This window comes from Chiroxiphia lanceolata, chromosome 7, assembly GCF_009829145.1.
Source record: "Chiroxiphia lanceolata isolate bChiLan1 chromosome 7, bChiLan1.pri, whole genome shotgun sequence".
NCBI classification, from domain to species: Eukaryota; Metazoa; Chordata; class Aves; order Passeriformes; family Pipridae; genus Chiroxiphia; species Chiroxiphia lanceolata.
In genome coordinates this window covers 19064287-19084363 of record NC_045643.1, presented here as the reverse complement: position 1 = coordinate 19084363, position 20077 = coordinate 19064287, and the positions used below count along the sequence as shown (strand labels likewise).

General features: G+C 37.8%; 1 protein-coding gene across 3 annotated transcripts in view; it reads right to left on the bottom strand.

The window, feature by feature from the left end:
• The window catches only part of TLK1 (tousled like kinase 1), a 68879-nt gene that overhangs the window by 41782 nt on the left and 7020 nt on the right, over positions 1-20077 (bottom strand). For all 3 annotated transcript variants that reach the window (XM_032692538.1, XM_032692536.1, XM_032692537.1), the window contains exon 2: positions 1004-1122. In XM_032692538.1, the coding sequence (XP_032548429.1) occupies positions 1004-1117 (114 nt within the window). In that variant the 5' untranslated portion in view covers positions 1118-1122. The remainder of the gene's footprint in view (positions 1-1003; positions 1123-20077) is intronic.

The window sequence follows — 20077 nt, the reverse complement described above, 5'->3', positions numbered from 1 at the left end:
TCAATTCTTTATAGTTTCTTAATAGTCATCAATGTCTCCAGAAATTTCATCAATGTCTGCTATCAGGAAGTATTTTGTTCTGTAATCTGTACTGGTAACTACAATACAGCATAGGATGTGAAAAACACTTCAAGTTTGTGTAAAATACTTCAAATATAAGGACACTGCAAACACTTTGGAAACAGAATTCAGAAGTACTTTGGTCATGAGGGAGATGTGCCTAAAAAATAAGAATTACATTTTTTTATTATCAGTTTATTAAGTACTACACTTGATGAAGAACACTCAAATGCACAAATACAAAATGGAGTACCTCTGTTTAGGCAATAGTATTGCAGAAATCAGTCTTGGATGCTGAAGCTAGTCACTTGAATAGAATTTGCAATAAAGGCAAATTTATTTTGCAGAGGTATCAACTGAAGGGTAATATACAACATATGGAAGGTAATTAAGTTACGCTATTCAATGTTCATAAGGTTCTTCCTGAGGTGGTGTATCCTGGCTTAGATACTAATGGACAGACTGCAGAAAGTCTACAATGAAAGGATACAAATGTCTGGAAATGCTGAAATCATTTGTTAATCTAGATGTATTAATCATCAAAAACATTCAGTCTTCAAAACAGAGGTTGCACCACATTCCCTGTATCTGTTTCAAGCTGAACAGTAAGTAGATGGCCCACTACAGAAGGGACAACTCAACTTAAATACTGGGAAAATCTTCCATCTCTGATCACATGTGCACTACAGCAAAACCACAAAAGAGCCTAGATAAGCTCTTTCTTTGTTTTTTAAGAACAATTCAATGTCCATGTCATAGAAAAGTTCAGGATAAACAATCCTATCTCAAAGCAAAATAACAGACTAACAAGGATTTTTCTGAGAGCCTCTTCCAACGCAGTGCTTTTTCAAGTAAATCACATGGACAATATGCAAGTGAGACAGTGTGAGACAAATAAGTATTTCAAAGACGGCAGATCTGAATGACTGTTCTCAGGACTTACTTTAGCTCCAACACTGCAACTTCCAGTACTCCCAGTGCTGCCACTTACTACTCCTGTAAATCTTGCCTCTAACAATTCTTGTCTTCTTGGGTCCAGGCTATGAAGCTCATCCATTGCTCCTGAAAAAGATACATAAATTCATCACATTTCCTAATATTTGAAGTGGAGTATTCTACAAAAAAGCCAAACATACCACAGGCCTATGCAAAGAAAGGATTTATATCCTCAACTTAACAATGACTCACTATCTGTTACCTAATAACCAATGCACTCAATTAATTACAGAAAATTTGTGGGAAGTTCTATGCATCAGAATAGCCTTGTCAATTCTGGTGAAAACCAGAACCTGTTAGAGGTGTGTAAGAGACAGAGTCTGCAGTATGCAATACGCCAACCAGGCAATTATTTATAGATTAAAAACTAGCTGACAGGAGCAAAATATTTTCCAGCATAAAACCTCCCAATTCTGCAATGCATTCTGCAATGCTCTTGTTTTCCATATATTTAAACTGGTAAGACTATCAATGTTCAAGATCAACAAGTAGGAATCACAGGAAAAAAAAGAAAATCAGAAGGCAGATCGCAGTCCTCAACACATGCAAGGGAACGTAGTGTTATATGGAGGCTTGAAGGGCAGAGAAGGAAGGAGCAGGATCAGCAACAAAAAAGGAGCCAAAGAGAAACAGAGACCCTTGTGCAAGCGGTGGTTTTGACAGTGCCCTGTAAAACGGAGTAAAGCAGTGCTGCTGGAATCAGCAGGGAAAGTAAGGTGGAAGGAAATGGAGGAACAAAAGGAGTTTCTGATGAGCTCAGTCTACATGAGTAGGCTGCAACATGATGTGCAGCTTTCTAATTTGTATTTAAATCACTTACGGCTGTTTAATGAGTCTGAAAGATGATCCAGACAAATAGTCTTCCGTATTTACACAAACTGCATTCTTTTTTGTTTTTATCTCTTCAACTACTTGAACATTCAGTTTATCTTCAATTGGAAACATTTCAGCTGCTTTATTTTAAATAAGATAATTAAGGTTAAAGTCTTTATGCACTATTTTAATAGTATATGCCTCAAGTACCACATAGTGATATAGTCTCAATCTTTTCAACTAAGACACAATACGTTGGTGCTTTTCAGTCCCAGAGGACAACACAACAGTTCAGAAAGGAATGGTGCTATGAAAAAAAGCTTTTGGAATTCTGTTTTCATGAGTTTAAATGTTACTGCGCACCTCTACCCACCACCTAAGCATTCTGACAACCAAGGTATCAATGTAGCTTTTTCCACACTTTCTTATATTGCTCTTGGGTATCTCAAAATCTTTAGAATTCAAGAACTTGACAGATCTTTCTGTACCAGACACTGCGGCCACTCCTGGCCATGCAGCAAACCACTCCCTCCCTCTGTCCCCCCCACCTTCCACTGGTAGGGAGAGCAGTGGTTCTGCTACTTGGCTAATTCAAGTTGCCCTTGTTCCTGTGGGAAGGCAGATAATGGTGAGTGTGGTGTCAGTGCTCCTTTATCATGGGGCCTGGTAACAGACCTCCTCTGATGGAAGGAAACCACACCAAGACACAAACAGTAGGGAGACATTCAGGAAGTGTGTTGGTGACAGAGCCTTCTTTTGAAAAAAATCAAACCACAAGTGGCAGGTTGAGGATACCACATTTTGTTTCTAGACACAGGGAGTTTACCCAGACGCAGCCATATACAGAGCTGGAGGACTCTTTTCCAGCAATGCAGGGGAATTACACAGTTTGAAACTGCAGCTGGCTTATCTGCAGTTTTAATGCTGCTTCTGAACTTGCTTAGTAAAAATTCCTCCAATTTATACATACTTTAGACTGTAAACTCTCTGGCTTAAAAACTGTTTTACTATGTGTATGCTTAGTGCAGAACAATCGGGAATTCTCTTTAATCCTTGCTTCCTAAAATGTGTTTTCAAGGGTTTCTATTACAAATTGTACATTTCTCATACACACAAAAATGGACTGCGCAGCAAGGATTTTTTTTTTAAAGCAGATGCGTACAGTCTTCTAGTATATATGTAATCTCTACCTTAATGGGAAAGTATTGTTCTGAAAAACTGTAAAAAATTAATCACACCAGATTTGTCAGGCAAGTTTAAATGACCATTATTTTCCTTCATAACAGTAAGCGTTTAAGTGCATGCCACTCTGAAAAAAACAATTTTTGTTTACCAAAGTAAACCATTTAATGAAACAGGTCTAGCAATATTCTGATTTATTAGCCTATTTGATAGTCAACACCTGCAGAAGTTCAGAGCTTACTTAAAAGTACTGATGTAACTCCAGCAATTACAAAACCATGTGCACATTACAGAAACAGATACTATCATATCTTACATTGTTTATTTTATGAAATATGGGAAAGCAAAAATCACTGTGGATTGCTAAGGTTCATCTGAAGTACTGCAGAATAAAATGCTCCTGCAGGTCTCGTGTACTGTGTGTAGATAGTAATGCACTAAATAGATCAGCACCCCTGGGTTAACTCACTGGTCAGTGATGTAGCAGGGTAGAGGGGTAATCCACAGCACAGATGAAATACAATCCCCTCTTTTTTTTGCCCAGATTTTGGAGCCTACATACACTAATGAATGCACTATATTCTCTTTACTATTTTTGCTGCTATCTTTGAGGGGTTTATTTTGGTTTGGGTTTTGCTATTGTTAAATATCCAGAAGCAAACAGTAACACATACTCTGCCATCTTTGTGATTTGATTTGAAAGACAAGACAGAAAAGCTGGATCCAAACCTTCTTTTAACAGAGAGTAAATCCCAGGAAGAATCCCAGGAACTGCCTTGCTCATTCATGTTATAATTTAAAATTACTCCCTGACACAGCAATTTCTTCAAAACCACACAGTTCTGTACAATCAGTTCTCAGCACAAGTTATCTACTTTTAAAGGTACTGTCAGCTCTAAGGCACTTCATGTTAGGGACAAAAAAAATTTTTTTATATTATTGAAACTATATATTATATGTGACATATAATTTTCTCAAACACCAGATTTTATAAATTCTCCTGCTCATTGAACGCCTTGCTGCTCACAAGACTAACAAAACTTACAGTTTTGAAAATATACCCAGACTTCTTACTTGAACTAACTTTATTCCTACACCTGAAAGCCAACTCACTAACTCAAAGGACATGCAATCACATTACACAACTACTTACAGCATTATTTACACCATGATGCTCAAGGAAACACTGGTATTGCTACCACCTACTGCCATTCAAACTTGTACCATATTCCAAAGAGACTTGGAAGATTAACTGAAATTCACAGAAGAGCCCTATAAACACTACTGTTCTTTATTTCTTGTAAACACCACAGATTTTTGAATGCTTTGTCTAATAGTTTTTTGGGGTTTTCAGATTACCAACAATTTCTAGCTGTTGTGGTTTTGGAGATTGGTGGTATTCTCCATATTAATTTGTCAGAACCATACACAGCCTCTCCTCTAAAAAGTAATATAAAATATACAGGTATCTTGTCCTGAAAAGGACACTTTCAGCAAGAATTCTTTTGAAAAGAACTCCAAATTCCTCTGAGAATTTGTTAAGCAATGGGGTATGTCAAAAGCCAAAGTTATGAATCAGAGAAGCAACTTGAAAGCTTTTTCATGGCATTTGGTATAATCAATTACACTGAATTCTACCTTAGCAAAACAGAGATGTCAGGATTCAGAGGATTCTCCATGGTAGTTTGATTTTTTCAGAACCAGTGACCAGAAAACAATGAAGTGAACTACACCTGTACTCCAAGGCACCCCACCCTCAAATAGACAAATACTTGCAAACAATCTACTTATTTAACCAAATACTTGCTCATACCTCAGTAAAATTGACATTTTGGGAGAAAAAGTTTAGCAGAGAGTTGCAACTGCAAGTCTTCATCTTCTAAAACTGCATCTTTTGTAATACTCTTGTACTGTGGTCTCTATCTTGAGCACAGCTAGACTACACATAGCAGCGCTGAAGATTCAAACACAAAGGCTTGACAGATCAGACATATTTTTCTTCTCCACTAAATATGGAATCAAGCTCCACGACTCAGTGTTTATCTTTGAATCTCTTATTACCCTGAACTGACTCTTGTTATCTGGCAATCAATTACAGCTTTGAGTTGAAGAAAGATCAACAGCTTCACACATTGTCAGCTTTCTACAATGAAGATAAAGTTCATTATGCAGAAGCCAGATTCTTCTTAGAACAACTCTCCAGATTAGATTGAGGCCCCCCTCTCCTGAATTCAAGGCCAGCACAAACCACCTTTCACTTAAGCAAAAGCCATACTGGTTTGCTCTGGTTTCTTTAACACATTTATATGCATATAGCTTTTAATGCCAAAGCAAAATACTTCAACACAGAGACCTATCTGTTGAATAGAAATGGACAGTTCAACAATAGCCCAAATGTAAATTGAATTTCCTGACGTGCTCCTATTAGGTGCTCAGATTTTATGGTAACACACACAGTATGAAAGTTATGCCCAATGTATTTTTAGGAACACTTCACATTAACATTGATAATACTGCCACCATGTAGTCTCTTCACTGACAGTAGCATACTTTAGATCAGTAATTCTAATTAATATATAGCTAAAAGGGTGAGGGGTGAGAAAAGAAAGGGGTGGGGGGGTACACATTTTGAACAGAAGGAAAAGGAGGCTGGAAAGCAGCTTTTTTTTTGCCCCCCTTCCTTTTTAAAAAAAAAAAAATCAAGATTCCTTTAAAGGTATCAAACCAGACTTAGAGCTTGGTAACCACTCCAAGTATAGAAACCAGTGGTTAACAGCACTGCAATGCAATCCTTAAAGTCCTTAAGTAACAGTTTATTTCAATTTGGAATATCCTAAACTGCATTATCTCATTATGTTTATGCTCTAATAATTTAATTTTGTAACAATTGAGTATGACAGCTCTTGCCATTCTAGAATACATGTTTATCAGCAGGTAAAAGGAAAGCTTTAAAATACTGAATGCAAAACAGACTACAGAAAATTACTACAACCAGATTTTTAAACCCTTGAGCAGTTTCTTAAAAAGAGGCCACACTACTACTTTTCTTCATTCATCAACACGAAGATGCATGTTGCCTCTGCATCCACGTATATTTCCTTTTAATTGAGCTATTGTCTTGTTTCGTTTCGGGAAAAAAAAAAAAATCAACCCAGACCAAAAACAAACTGTGCACTCAACTTCATTTTTCCTTCTTATCTTTCTGAAACTCTGGACTTCCCTTATTGCGGAACCAACCAGAAAGGACTTTTTCATTTCCAGGAAAATAAGGTAATGAAGCTAATACTTCTGCCTCCAAGAAAACAAACTATTTGGTATTATGTAGTTAGGTAAATGTTAGCAAGTCACCATCATGTTTATCCAGGTCTCTTCCAGATTAGACTTTATATACGCTTCAGTATCTTATAAAAGCCAATGGAGAATAAAGCAACCCAGAACAAGTTGTCAGTGAAGGAACAGAGGGAGCACTAAAATATAAACCTAATCAAGTGAAAAAGCACGACAAACCAAAATACATTACAACATCAAACTGTATGGAGTGAATGCAAATTGTGACTTGTAAATTGGAACAAATGACACCTGTTCAACCTAAAGTAGAACATTTGGGCTGTCAGACTGAGAAATTAATAAAAAAAACCCCAAAAGGTTGACCTGTTCTGCTAAACAATGTCTTGAATAGTTTCTCTTCCACAGCTTTTTGGGGAGTCACAGAAAATAGAATTGGAAACAGCCTTGAGAACTACTAACGTGCTAAGAAAACTAGTTGAGATGTTAGTATGATGGCATAAAGCCAAGCAGTTTTAATTTGAGAAGAGTTCAATTTCAAGGTAACAGCAAAAACACAGCCCATCCTTAGCAGAAGGCTTTGAAGTAACATCATCACCCGAAGTCATTTAGTACCGCGGCCTCAGAAGTCAAGAAGGTCCCATTCAACCGATATCAGCAGTCAGAAGGGCAGACAGCAAGAGACAAACTCTGAGATTTAAAGTAAAACAAACAAACAAAAAAATCCCAAAACTATATTTACGTTCTAACAACAGCTACATAACCAAAGCCTAGAGGACATTGCTTACCAACGTCCCAGCGTTCCAGCTCTTCCAAAACACTTAACTAACAGCTACAGATAGTCCTGTAACAAAGTTAAACCTGGAAATTTAGAAATACTTAAAATGACTGACTTTGCAATGAACAGGATTAACTTCTTTTACAGAGGACTACATAGCTACTATAACCTCCAAACAACAGGTAACATGAAAAAGTTCAGGGTACTACATTCAAGTTGAAAACCTTCACTGTAGCCAAAGCAAACAGTGGCAGTTGATGAAACAGAAAAGGGTAGAACTCATGTTCAAGTGAAATTAGCTGTTTGAAAAGATTGTAAGAGATCAGAAAATCCTAATGAGAGACACATCTAAGCCCAGGGTCAGGAAAGAAGAGACTCCATTTAATTAATCAAGAGTAATTTTAAAGCACAGTGAAAATACAACATCTCTCAGCACCTGAGAACACTGAAACAAGTAACACAGCAGACACCTCTGTTTCCTAACAAGGACACCCCCTACCACTACTAAGGTCCCTAGGTGAACTTAACATGCTTTTCTTACTAATCTAAACAGAGGTTTTATTCCACTAACTCATCCTTCTAAAATGAGAAAGACTGTGTCCACAAGAACAGGCAGTGAAAGATGGGTAAGCAAAAGGTGACTACTGCTGACAGGAGGCTGAAGAGTAAAAGAAAGGAGGGAAAAAGCAGGATAATTAGCAGATAGATTAGGCTTTAATCTCCATAAAACCTGTGGGATAAAAAAATCTAACTGGAAAATTTTGGCCTAAAAAAGCACAACTATGGTAAATTTAACAAAGTATAAGAAAAAAATCTCTATGAACATAAAAAGACAGTAGTTTTTGACAAATATTATAAATTTATATCTGCTGATTACAGTTTGATAATTGCTGGATGCAAACTTGTTAAAATACAAAGCAGAGAATATAAGGTTTTTCTGACGGGGAGAAAAAAAAAGCCCAAACACAGTAAACTTCTGACCTATTTCCCATGAACTAAAGAGTTGAAAAGGAAGTGCATTTTGGATAGGTTGTTGGGTTACCTGGACTCCATCATTCAAAATTAATTCTTCTGGTGTTGAAAGAACAGGAAAGTATTTCCTGTGACCCTTCTCTCCCCAAGATGCAGCAGTCTATTTCCTTATGCAAGTCTTTTTAAATTTACTGTAGTTTACTTTTTTAAAATGCTGTTTGAACACTGTTTATTTCACTTTTCCCAACAGTTCAGCAGTCCAGAAATTTGATCTAAAACAAAGAAAACTTTAGCTGCTGGATAGATAAGTAATTTTCTGCAAATCATTCTACAACAGAAATAATTTCTCTAACACTAAAAAAAATTGTAATGATCTTTAGACTTCATGTCTGTGCTGCCAGTTTTTGGATTTCAATTTTCTGGCCAACAGTCTCGAAAAGAAAAGGGAATTACAGAGAAATATGTTCCTAAGTGAACCTCTGCTAACACCTTTAAGAAAGACTTATGAATAAACCACTTGGGCCATCTCCAGATCGGCTAGGAGACATTTGTGGGTAATGAGACATTTGTGGGTAACAATTTAAGAATGTTTAATTCTCCCTGCCTTTCAGCTGGGCGCTATAATCTAAGGATCTCTTGAGGATTACGTGTCTCATCAGATGGCTGTAGGAAGCAGAGGCAGAGATGAACTTACAAGTTCCCTACCAATGCCTTGATTTGGCCACAAACCAACAACATATTCTCCTGTGAGTGGGTATATGCCACAAGGATGGTTTACCACTCAGAAAGGCTCATTCAGAGCTCAGGGAGTGATTCATACAACTGAGAGGACAACAGCTCCCTAGGGTCTATTCTATTGTAACCGGGGCTAAACCAGGCATGCAACTATGTCCAAGGCAATATCCAGTGATGTCTCATTTCTGACTAGGCCCTCTACCAATCCTACCGGCTGGAAGTACAGCTGAATTGCTGAAAGCCACACGTGGCTAAAGAGCAATGCATGGGCCTCCTGAAGCAAGGAAGAACTCAGATATTTCTGACTGACAGCATTTCCCCTATGTACTGCATACAAATAATTGCGCTTTCCTTCAACACCATAGACAACAACTGCACAGATGTAAATACAACCTGTCTGAGCTGTACCACAGTACCCAAGAAAGACAATGTGCCACCATTAATGTAGGAAACAGAAAGACTTGTAAAGGAAAAAAAAAGAAACAACTGATTGAGTACCATTAAAAATTACGTTCCAAACTTAAAAAATGGTAACGTGCATGTCTATGACAGCTTTCAAGACTGAAGTCTGTCTAACAATTAATGGTGCTGATGGGTCTGAAAGCTACTGAAGTTTTTTTGCAACAATGACATGGTGTGTCTCATTTCAATCTTGTTCATTATTCAGAAAATAAGTCAACATTTATTTTTATTTGCCATGTGAAAACATACAACGAGTCAGTTTTCAGCCAAATTTTTCTTTATGCTAGCTTTTCCTGAAGGGATTCTTCACTAATCAAATTTTTCTCATCTTGCTCCAGAAATCATTATGCCATTATTTTTGCAGTGGGTTTTTTTTTCATATTAGTGATAGGAGTTGGCAAGTATGGAATAATTAATAAAGAGAAGATATAGCACAGAACATTCAACATGGCATCTACCTATCCATTTCCGAAACTTTTAATATAACTCCATGTGCACTGTGTACAGGAAGCGTTAGCATAGCAAATACTGCTATGAGCAACAGAACCACGACAAGGTCCTTCCTGAGTCTGTTGAATAATGCTTAATGTGATGAATAAAGAGAAATTAAGGGAATGAAGGGAAAAAGGACAACTGAAAGAACATTTCCCCCTGTACTCAGCACTGGTGAGGCCGCACCTTGAGTACTGCGTTCAGCTCTGGGCCTCTCACTAAAAAGGACATTGAGATGCTGGAGCATGTCCAGCAACAGGGCTCGTTAAAGGTCTAGAAAACATGTCTTATGAGAAGCAGCTAAGGCAACTGGGTTTCTTTAGTCTGGAGGATTTTGGGGGGACCTCATCAGCCAGGGAGGTGGTAGTCTCCCTTGAGGTGTTTAAGAGGTATCTGAACCTGGGTGATATGGTTTAGGGGTTACAGTGATAGTGCTGGTTTGATGGTTGGACTGGATGATCTTCAAGGTCTCTTCCAACCTTGATGATTCTATGAATCTCTAGTACTAATATCTCAAATGCTGTTTATCTTGGAGTTGCCTCAACAGCAGTGAGGAGGCTACATTTTGAAGACTGCTATCATTGTATTTTCCTCTCCTTTGCACACCTGAACTACTGAATTCAACAGATCGGTTCATAGGCACTGTAAAAGAAACCTCTGCTGTGCCCCACTGCAGAACAGTCCACTTGCAAGAAGAATTCCCCACATACAAAATCCCTCTCCCTTCTAATCTCTTAAAAACCATATTATGCAAGATCAGAGTGTACTTGCCTGTGTCAAAATACCAAACTGCAAGATCTTTCCCCATCATGAGAGCCCTCCTATATCAACAAAACAGAAAAGTCACCACAAAAAATACACTACAGAAAACCAGCAACAGTGAAAAATATCCCTTTTGGAAATGCCCTAATTTAAAAGACTTACTCTGAACTCACACAGTTAGGAGTTTAAATAATAAAGAATTTGCTAAAACCAGATATCTTAAGTTGCTGGCTACAATACCATACGCAGAACAAGCCCAACAAAGAAGTCAACACTAAACACATACAAACCACACAGGTGATATCCTGAATGTGTTCATTACAAGGAATGGTATTCTTTCCTTTGAAACTTGTTGCTATGTAATCCCAAGTGTCACATTTAACTGCTTTTTCTAAAGGCCTGGATTCCTCACTTGCAATTGTTCTCTAGATTATTCTGAACTGCAAAGAGCAAGCAAAGAGCAGGTTCTGATTTGGCAGAAGGATTTTGGTGGCTTTTCAACACCATCAACATCTACCATTTAATAGCAAACTGTCAGAGCCAGTGTTTCAAAGAAACAAGTAGGTTTGTTAACATAGTCCTGACTGACCATTTTGCACTCGTCATGCTAAAGACAGTGATACTGGAGACCAGGTTTATTGACTAGTTGTCTCTCATAATCTAAAGTACTGCTCTAAGCATTTAGTCTATTTAGAACACATACTGTAGAACAAATGCATCTTCAGAAAAACTCATTTTTAATGACAGCATCTGATTTGAACATCTGCTACAGTGATGGAATAATCAGAGATACAAAGCCCTCTTTTAAAGTCCTTTTAATAAAGTTTTGTTCCAGACAACTGTCAGTTTTGGCAGCAACTGGATAGTCAACTAACACATCCTCCTCATGTTTCTTGTCATCTCTGACCACTATAGTCCATGCATGCATAAATGTGACACTAACCTCTCTAAAGTCTCCCAAAAAGCCTTAAACAATCACATCTAGGTCCCATGGAGCTTTCTTCTGGAAAGGAATGATTTATTACACAGTTGTAAGGTCAAAAGCAATAACTTTTCTTTCTTCAGAGTTAAAAACAATGTTCTGGTTAAGAAAAAACAACAGTAAATGCATTGTTTCATAACCATATGCTACCAAGTTAGAAGAAAGGTTAAAAGAAAATATGATGGTGCCCCTTTGGGTTGCCTTTGTCAATCAAAAATAAAAAAGTCCTCGCTAGTGTCCCATTGAGCAGTATCAGTGTTGATGTATTATACTGTACTACTCCCACTCTGATCAATAAACAAATACACAATACACAGACAAGTTTACGCTTACTATCGCCCTATAAGGTAAGAAAAGCCTATTTATATTTTACAGAAAGTACCTATCATCTTGGACAAAGTTACACAAGACATCTGTGGCAGAACACTAAAAGACTGCCTGTCTAGGTAGCAAACATCTGCCTTGAACACAACGTTATGTCAAGAGAGATAAAAACTAACAGCCTGGGCTGCACATATGCAGGTGACGTGCTGCCTGCCTATCTCTACCAATTTCCTTTCCATCTATGTAGGGAAATCTGCAGCAATTACTGTTGCTTCCAGACAGCTCTGTAAAAGGTATCCAAACAGAAAGAGAGCAGCAGAATTTGCCCATTTCAGCTGCAAAACCAGATGCTCCCTGTCCCCTTGGGGAAGAGGTAGCAAGCAGGGAGAAGCACATTGCAAGTTCATGGGTCACATGTGGGTGATGCAGACTTAACAGGTCACAAGATAACACCAGTTTTGTGATACTCTCAAAAACTGTATCCCATGCTGAACAAAAGCTTGCTACATTCCATCCCTCCATTCATTTCCATGATGAAAAGGACTAAAAGCAAGGAGCAGTCCTGAAGAAGAAACATCTACACAGACAGATGCCAGAAAGTACAGCAAATTTCATTTGCTGCATTCAGTTATAAGGAAACAAACTGAGAGCTCTAAACGCCTCAGTCCACGAAATGGCTGTTCTGCAAGAATTTAAAATGGCACAGGCCTCTTGCACATATCAAAAATAAACAGTAGTTTCTGATATCTGAGAAAGGAGTGGAAAAGAAGTTAAAAGCGGAGGTCACCTAGAGAGCAGGAAGAGAGCAAGCAATGTCTCTTACCACGGGGCTTTTCGTTCTCACCCCTGCTCCTCAGAAAAAGTAAACTATGAAGGAAGAAATATAAGTTGTGCAGCTTTTCCCCAAATAATTTTTTTAAGTTATCCATAGAGTAGAAAGGCAGCCCAAACCCCCTCAAAAATTTAATAGAATAAATTTATCTTATTTTTCTGAGTTACAATACCAGTCATTTAGTATTTGAAAGCTGTATTTGTGTCAATAGAAGTGTGTTTCAGCTGTTAATTCCCTGAATTTCCTAATCTCCTTAATTCTGTAGCTCCTACTGCCATTTCTATCCCCATGATCTTCAAAATCTCCCAAGCACAGCCAGCCCACTGACCCTCAAGGCAAGTGTTCTGCTCCCCAAAGCACACAGGACATAAATGGCTGACCACAGTACATAAATCTTAACCTATATTGTTCTTGCCATTACATGGCAAGGAATATGTTACAAATAAGAAATTTAAAAAAAAAATAAAATCCAGAGTCTTTACAAATATATTAATCTATTTCATTCACTACATTGTGATCAACTAAAATTTCAACCTCCATATAGTTTTAACATCAAACATGCAAACAACCTCATTACACATCTAAGATTAAACTGGAACAGTGAATTCACCACTAATTGTAATTATAAGATTCATTAAATATTTTGGGATTTGAACTATTTTTTAACCATTTTAAGGAAAAGATATTAACCTCAAATAACACCATCAATTTCCTCCTTTCAAAATAACTGTATGGCTCACTCAGCATAGAAACTACAAAAAAAATGAAACAGAAATAACTTAGCTAAGAGATTTAGACTCCAGAATCACAAGATCCACCAGAAACCACCACACCACCAGACAGCTCATGTATCAGGGATCCTGTCCCCTGTGCTGAGCAGATCGTGTTACCTGCGAGATGGTTTCCTCTTGGAGGCACCCTGCCTAGGTGGTGCTCAGAGAATCAGACACCTAGATACTGTTCCTTAGGTTTTTGCGGGGTTTTTGGTTTTGATTGTTGGGTTTTTTTAATTTACAACTCAAACAGTAGCCTCTGAACTGATAAGACAATCCAAACTTCACTGCATAGGGGAAGAAACTCATTTCTTTAAAGTCCCCTATGGGGAGGAGCCTCTCAGAACATGACTACACAAATTACACACACACAAAGCTGACTTGCTAATGACTACACCTACATTTTCCTGGGACCTTGCAGCATTGCTCCCATTCTACAGGCAGAGAAAAAGTGAGACTTGTATGAAAGACATGTGAATCAGCAAAAAATCAAATTTAAGGCTACGTGGGAAAAGTATTTCAAACTTTTTACTCCTTCTTTCTACAGCACAGCTACAAAGCCTGTTGATACTAGGAGCATACATTGAATTCAGTTGCAACTTTGAGTACTGAACATTTTTAAAAACTCAGAATCCGCCTGGTTCACACACAAAGAAACATCCTATGTAATCATCTGTCAAAAATTCAGTTTTAGTGTTGCTCAGCATTATCATTAAAGAAATTTGCATTACAGGCGTTTCTCCTATCCAGCGTTCATTGCCTAATTTTAAACCAGCTTTCTTTTCTGCTATACTATCACTTTCATTCAAGTTTTAGAAAAAAACAGAAGGAATTCTCACTCCTTTCAACACCGTCCCCTCCTAAGAAGTGTCCATCTCGCTGGCTAAGTGAACCTCATAGAACAAAGTCTGCAATCATGTGAATAAAATTTCATAACGTAAATGCAGTTAAAGCCCTGAGGGCAACCAGAAATTGGAAAGAGCAGTTATAAGCCTTTGATACTGCAAACTGAAAACCAAAATTATATTGTCAGGTATATATTCAAAACATACTTCAAGACACCAGTAAAAATACTTCTGTGTAATTAGCATCATGCACCATGTGGAAGCACCTGAACACTCCTAGTACTTATTGCCCTTTCCTTCTTAAAGGATAAGGACGTTATACTGCCTTCTGTGGACCACTGCAAGCATAATTTAAACAAAAACAAGTGTGATTCAACATCCCCTCCCCAAGATGATAGAGCAGGATTTCTCCTTAAAATAGCTCACACCAGAGGCAGGGAAGGACCATGAAATTCCTTGGATGGTTAAAGTGGGTTTCATGGAGCCTACTTCCTGCAGCTGATTTGAGAGAGACAGAACAGACCGTGCTACCAGGAGGCAGCAGCACACTTTACTAACAGCTGACAAATCGGGATGCACATTTAACACAACTTATCCACGCTCCTGACTTTAGGGTATCTATTAACCACACGGAAAATGTTATAGAACTGAATACATCTATCACCAAACCTATGATGGACTTAATAGAGGATCCAGAACCAAACCAGGCTTACCACTATCAGTGAGAAAAGGCAAACAGTCCAAATGAGACCAGGGCCTTTACAGTCAGACACGGCAAAGGCCCTGATGAGTCTCCAGGTGCATGAGGGTACCTGACACACACACCACACCCCCACCTCAGCCGGCTGCTTTAGTGGCTATCTCAGTGACAAAAACACAAGCACTACTCAAAGCAGCAATAAAAATACATCAGTAAGGAGGAAGTTTCACTAACAGCAGTTCCCCAGAAGCACAAGCAGCTGAGTTGGGAGGCCACCCTCCTCATCCTGCCCGTGCCCAGTGGGAGCCACCGCCGCCAGCAGGGTTGACACACACCATGTGCCCGCAGAGGTGGCAGCCACATCCTTGAGGTTACTGCATTGCCACAGGAAATATGGACACGTGATAGTGTCTACACACAGGAAAACTTCTAAATACAAGGTAGCAAATGTCAACTGAGTACACCAGGCAGGTTTTGGTGTAACTATTAAAATAAAATCAGTTTAGTCTCTAATGAAACCCTTTATATCCCTAATAGCTAGTCACACCAGTAGTTACTTGAAACACTAATTCACTGCTTTCACATAATAAAATATTGTTCTGCAAGTATTACATGCTAACATGGTTATTTACCAAATGAAAAAACTCCTACTAAAAATGTCTTATTTTTTCAGAAATAAATTTTTTCACTCACTACCTTTGGATCACTGACACAACAAACTCAATAGATTCAATGACTCAAAGCATTTCTAATAACCTGTCTTGACTTAAACCTAAAAAGTATGGGGAATTTCCATTACTGAAGACTGAATAAAATACTAACAAAATCTGTTATTTCTCCAAAATTTGGACCATTACCCACAACAATCTTAAAACTAGATTTGACACTTGAGATAAACCAACATTCCTCTCCAGTCTTTCCAGACACAAGCACCTGTGGTTGTGAACTCCTAACTGCATGAAGCACTCACCCTTGCTGTCAGCACTACAGCGGGAGAGCTCCCACATGGTGATGTGCCATGGGATACAGGAGGAGAGACTCGCAAGTGTGTCACCCAACGCACCTCCAGCGGAAGATGGGAGATCAAATATCCGGCAGGCTCCCGCTCCTACCCCATCGACCCATTCCCTTTATCTAAGACTGTCCTCCCTCCAGTAATATTAACAGCAGAAACAAATAAAAGCTGGGCAGGGGCACCACTGTTTAGAGAAGCAAAGGGGAAGCAGAGGAGCAGGATGAGACTGGAGGTCACCCTTGCGGCCCAGCACCAGTCACGAAGGGAAACTGGCAGTGGGAGGAGGCAGGTTGAGCGACCTGATCTAGGAGAGAGCACACACCCCACCCAGAGACAGCAGGGATGGTGGCACACTGCCAAATTCTGAAACTTCTGACAGTCACTGGTGCTGCTGCCTCATCACTTGCTTCCCTTAGAACAATGGAATTCCAAAACCACAAGAATAACAACAAAAAAGTAAAAATAGCGGGTTCTTTCCTTTTTTTTTTTTTTTCAAACTTAAAGAAAAAGATTTAAGGAAAAAAGCAGGAAGGTAGTGTTAGATGCTGGCAGAGACTGGTGCCTGCTGGTTGCACTTCTCTAGAAGAAAAAAAAACAAGTGAAAGGCTCCAAGAGAACAACACGTGATTTAGCCAGGAGAACAAATCAGGTCAACTTTCAATTACACGATACAGAGGGGGAAAAAACCCAAAACCCATTGCTATTAAGGTAATTTACTGGAAATTATTTCACTGTCGTTGCTTCAATATTTCATACCCAAATTATTATATATGTTGCAAGTATAACAAATAGAGATAAAATACAAGAAATACAATATTAATATATAATCTAACACACAACTAGGCTGTTGTGAACTCTACATGTTTCTGTTCATCTGTTTAAAAGTGAACTGCAATATGAAAAGCTAAAATTCACGATATGGCAAAACTGGCATGATTAATCCAGCTGCCAAATTTTGTAACATCTGCAATAGTCATCAGGTTTAACAAAATTACAAATTTGAAAAAATAAAGCAAGTTTTTAAGAAGTATGTAATAAGAAACAACAGAAAATTAGAACATTTTTACTAACAAGCAGTTGAAAACTTTGTGTAAGCTTAGCTTGTTTAAGAGACTGCTTTGGGGAATGCAGGGTCCTAACCACAACATCAGTATTCCTAATAACAAAACAAAATATATACATTTTGTGTACATATAAAAGTGCGTACATGCAGGACATGTAAAATTGCCTCTTCCCTAATACTAACCACTTGCACGTTCTGGACATGTAAGCATGTATCAAACAAGCAACTGAAAAAATATCATCTATGGATGGAGAATACAAAATACCATCTAACAAGGAGGACCAACATGATACTTGTCTTTCCTAGTTTGAATACTGATGTAACTCCTCTTAGGCATTATTTGTATCACAATCACTTAACAATACAATTTAATTATAAAGAGGCAATATGTAATCTGATAAGTAAATTAAATAAGCAATGAACTTCAAAAAAGCAATCACATACGGAGGCAATACCATGCACAGCAAAAGTGTTTTCAAAATCTCATTTAAAAATTTTAAACCTGCATCTCCAGGAACTGCTTCTATTTGAATCCTATGGTAACCGAAATACTAAAATCCCACTCCTCATAATAATCCTTCATAATACTAAAAAAAAAAAAGGTACTATAACAACAATTACTCTACATTATTTGAAGTTAAAGTCTGTAGAAAACTTACAAGAGAGCCTCTTATCATAGTTCAGTACTGTGAATAAAACTACTGAAACTAAAATGCAACATTAATAATCAAAAAGTTTTTAAAACATGTATCAAAGACACAGCAACCCCTCCCAAACAGCCACCAGTTCAAGGAATAACTGATTTGCAAAAAAAACCCCCAAAAAACCAAACAAACAAACAAAAAAAAAAAAAAACAAACAAAAAAATCTAGTAATACTGACAAAACTACTCTTTATAATCACCATTATCATAGTTTAAAAAATCACTTTAAGAAGATAATCACACTCCCTAGATATCACCACTCTTGGACATTCTACTGATGTTGAAATGAATATTATTAATAATGTGTGGATTTTATTTTCAATTGCTTTATAATGAAACTATCAACTTATTAAAGGACATTACTTTTCTCACCACTTTTACTAGGAATAACCTAAGAAATAACAAAGGCTATAACGTCCCTGAGGACAAAACTAGCCAGAAAGAGGGCATTAGTGTGCACACATTAAAAAATTGGCTAAAGTACTGCTGCAAAATTTAGGACAAAACATGGAACCTACGTGAGAACAAGTATTAACTACAAAAAACAATATTTACCAAATACAGCTATGCAGTGTACCAGCCTGATTAGTCTAAGCCACAGGAGTGAAAAAAAGAAGTATCACAAATCCTGCTTGTAGCATCATCTGAATCTGTCTCCATAGAATCAAGAGGCCAATGAGTTCCATAGCGGAGAACAGAAATGGGAAATACCTCTGCTGTTAAATCTACATGATCCCAAGGGTGTCAGAGACCCAGAGACTGAAGATCAGCATCTAAATTATATTCTTTCAGACTTGCAGGACTTATGAAAAGTAACTTATATATTTATTTGTAGCATTACTTTCCAATTTGTTGCCCTTAAGCATATAGTTTAGAAGTTCTATTACTTACAAAAAAGAAAAAAAATTTGCAATCCACCAAAAGCTACAGCTGCAAGACACGGTGATTGAAGTATCTAAATGCTTTCAGCTCAAGGTACAGTTGAAAATTAAACAGCCAAAAGGTTGGGTGCATCATACAACAGATTTTTCTAAAAGCATCAGGATTTCCTGTTATTCCTCAAAAAAAATATTTTTTTCTTTCTCTTACAAGTATAGATCTATTAGAAGTCCATAGAAAGGGAATCTAGTACTTGCCAATTCCCCAAATAATTATGGTCAGGCTTTATTTCCTGTAAAAGGCACTCGAGTGTCTTACCACCATTCTCATTTCTTAAAATCTGAAGTACAGAGTGCTTTGTTCTTAAGGACATTATAAAGAAAGCACTGTAGCCTTTAAGTTTCCACCACCTAAAACTGTGCAGATATGGTCAGGCAAGATACATTGCTTAATGCTCCTGCTGCCACCTCTCAGCAAGCAGAGGTGGTCCTAGGGAATACCAACCTCCTCTCTGATGTTCTGTTTTACGTAAAAGCTCCAGTAAATTAACTTTCCCACTCTAAATTGACCAGATTCCCATCACAGTCGTGTAGCCACTCAACAACCCCTAGTTTTCCCTCTAAATCCTTGGAGGACACTGTCAGCCTCGGAGCCTCTCCAGCTAAAGCTATTGAGCACAGCGTGGATAATTTTTCTTATTTGTGTATTTTAAAAATACACTGCAGCATTAAATGTTTAAGCTAAGCTTGGAGCGATAAGAATCTACAGTGAGGTTTAAAGTTTATGATCTATTAAATTCGTACAAGGGAAAAACACATCCAAATGTTATAAACTTTAATGCTCTGCTGGCAGCCAAACCATCACATCATGGGAAGCTGCTGGTGAGCCGCCTGAATCAGAGTTCTGAAGCACTCGATCAGCTTTCACCGGCAACAACTACTGCCATTTTCATTTGTTCAACCATTTCAACAGTTGGTTCAGAGCTGCTAAAGAGCAACTGACAATTCAGAAAGGAGGAAAGGCTGGCTTTCTTTTCCAAATGATGAACAAGAAGGAATGGTGACTGGATTTGATCTATTAACTCCAAATCTCACAAGGCACAGCGACCAGAAAAAAAATGACTCATTTTACAAACAACAGACAATTCTACTTAATCTGGTTTAAATGCAAAACACATTTGGATATATTTGTTTCTTCTATGTATGTAGCACAATTAGGATTCATTTTACTTAGCTAACAAAGTAAGCTAAAAGATGTCTAAAGCATGGGGAATTATGTTTCTTAAACATTAAGAATCTAAGCTGCATAACTACCTAAATAAATGCATATAGATGTGTATCCTCCCGCCTAGCAAGAGGTATGATCAAATTAGACCAATTAGAATCAACTTTTCTTTAGGAAAAATAATTAAGCACAAATGCAAA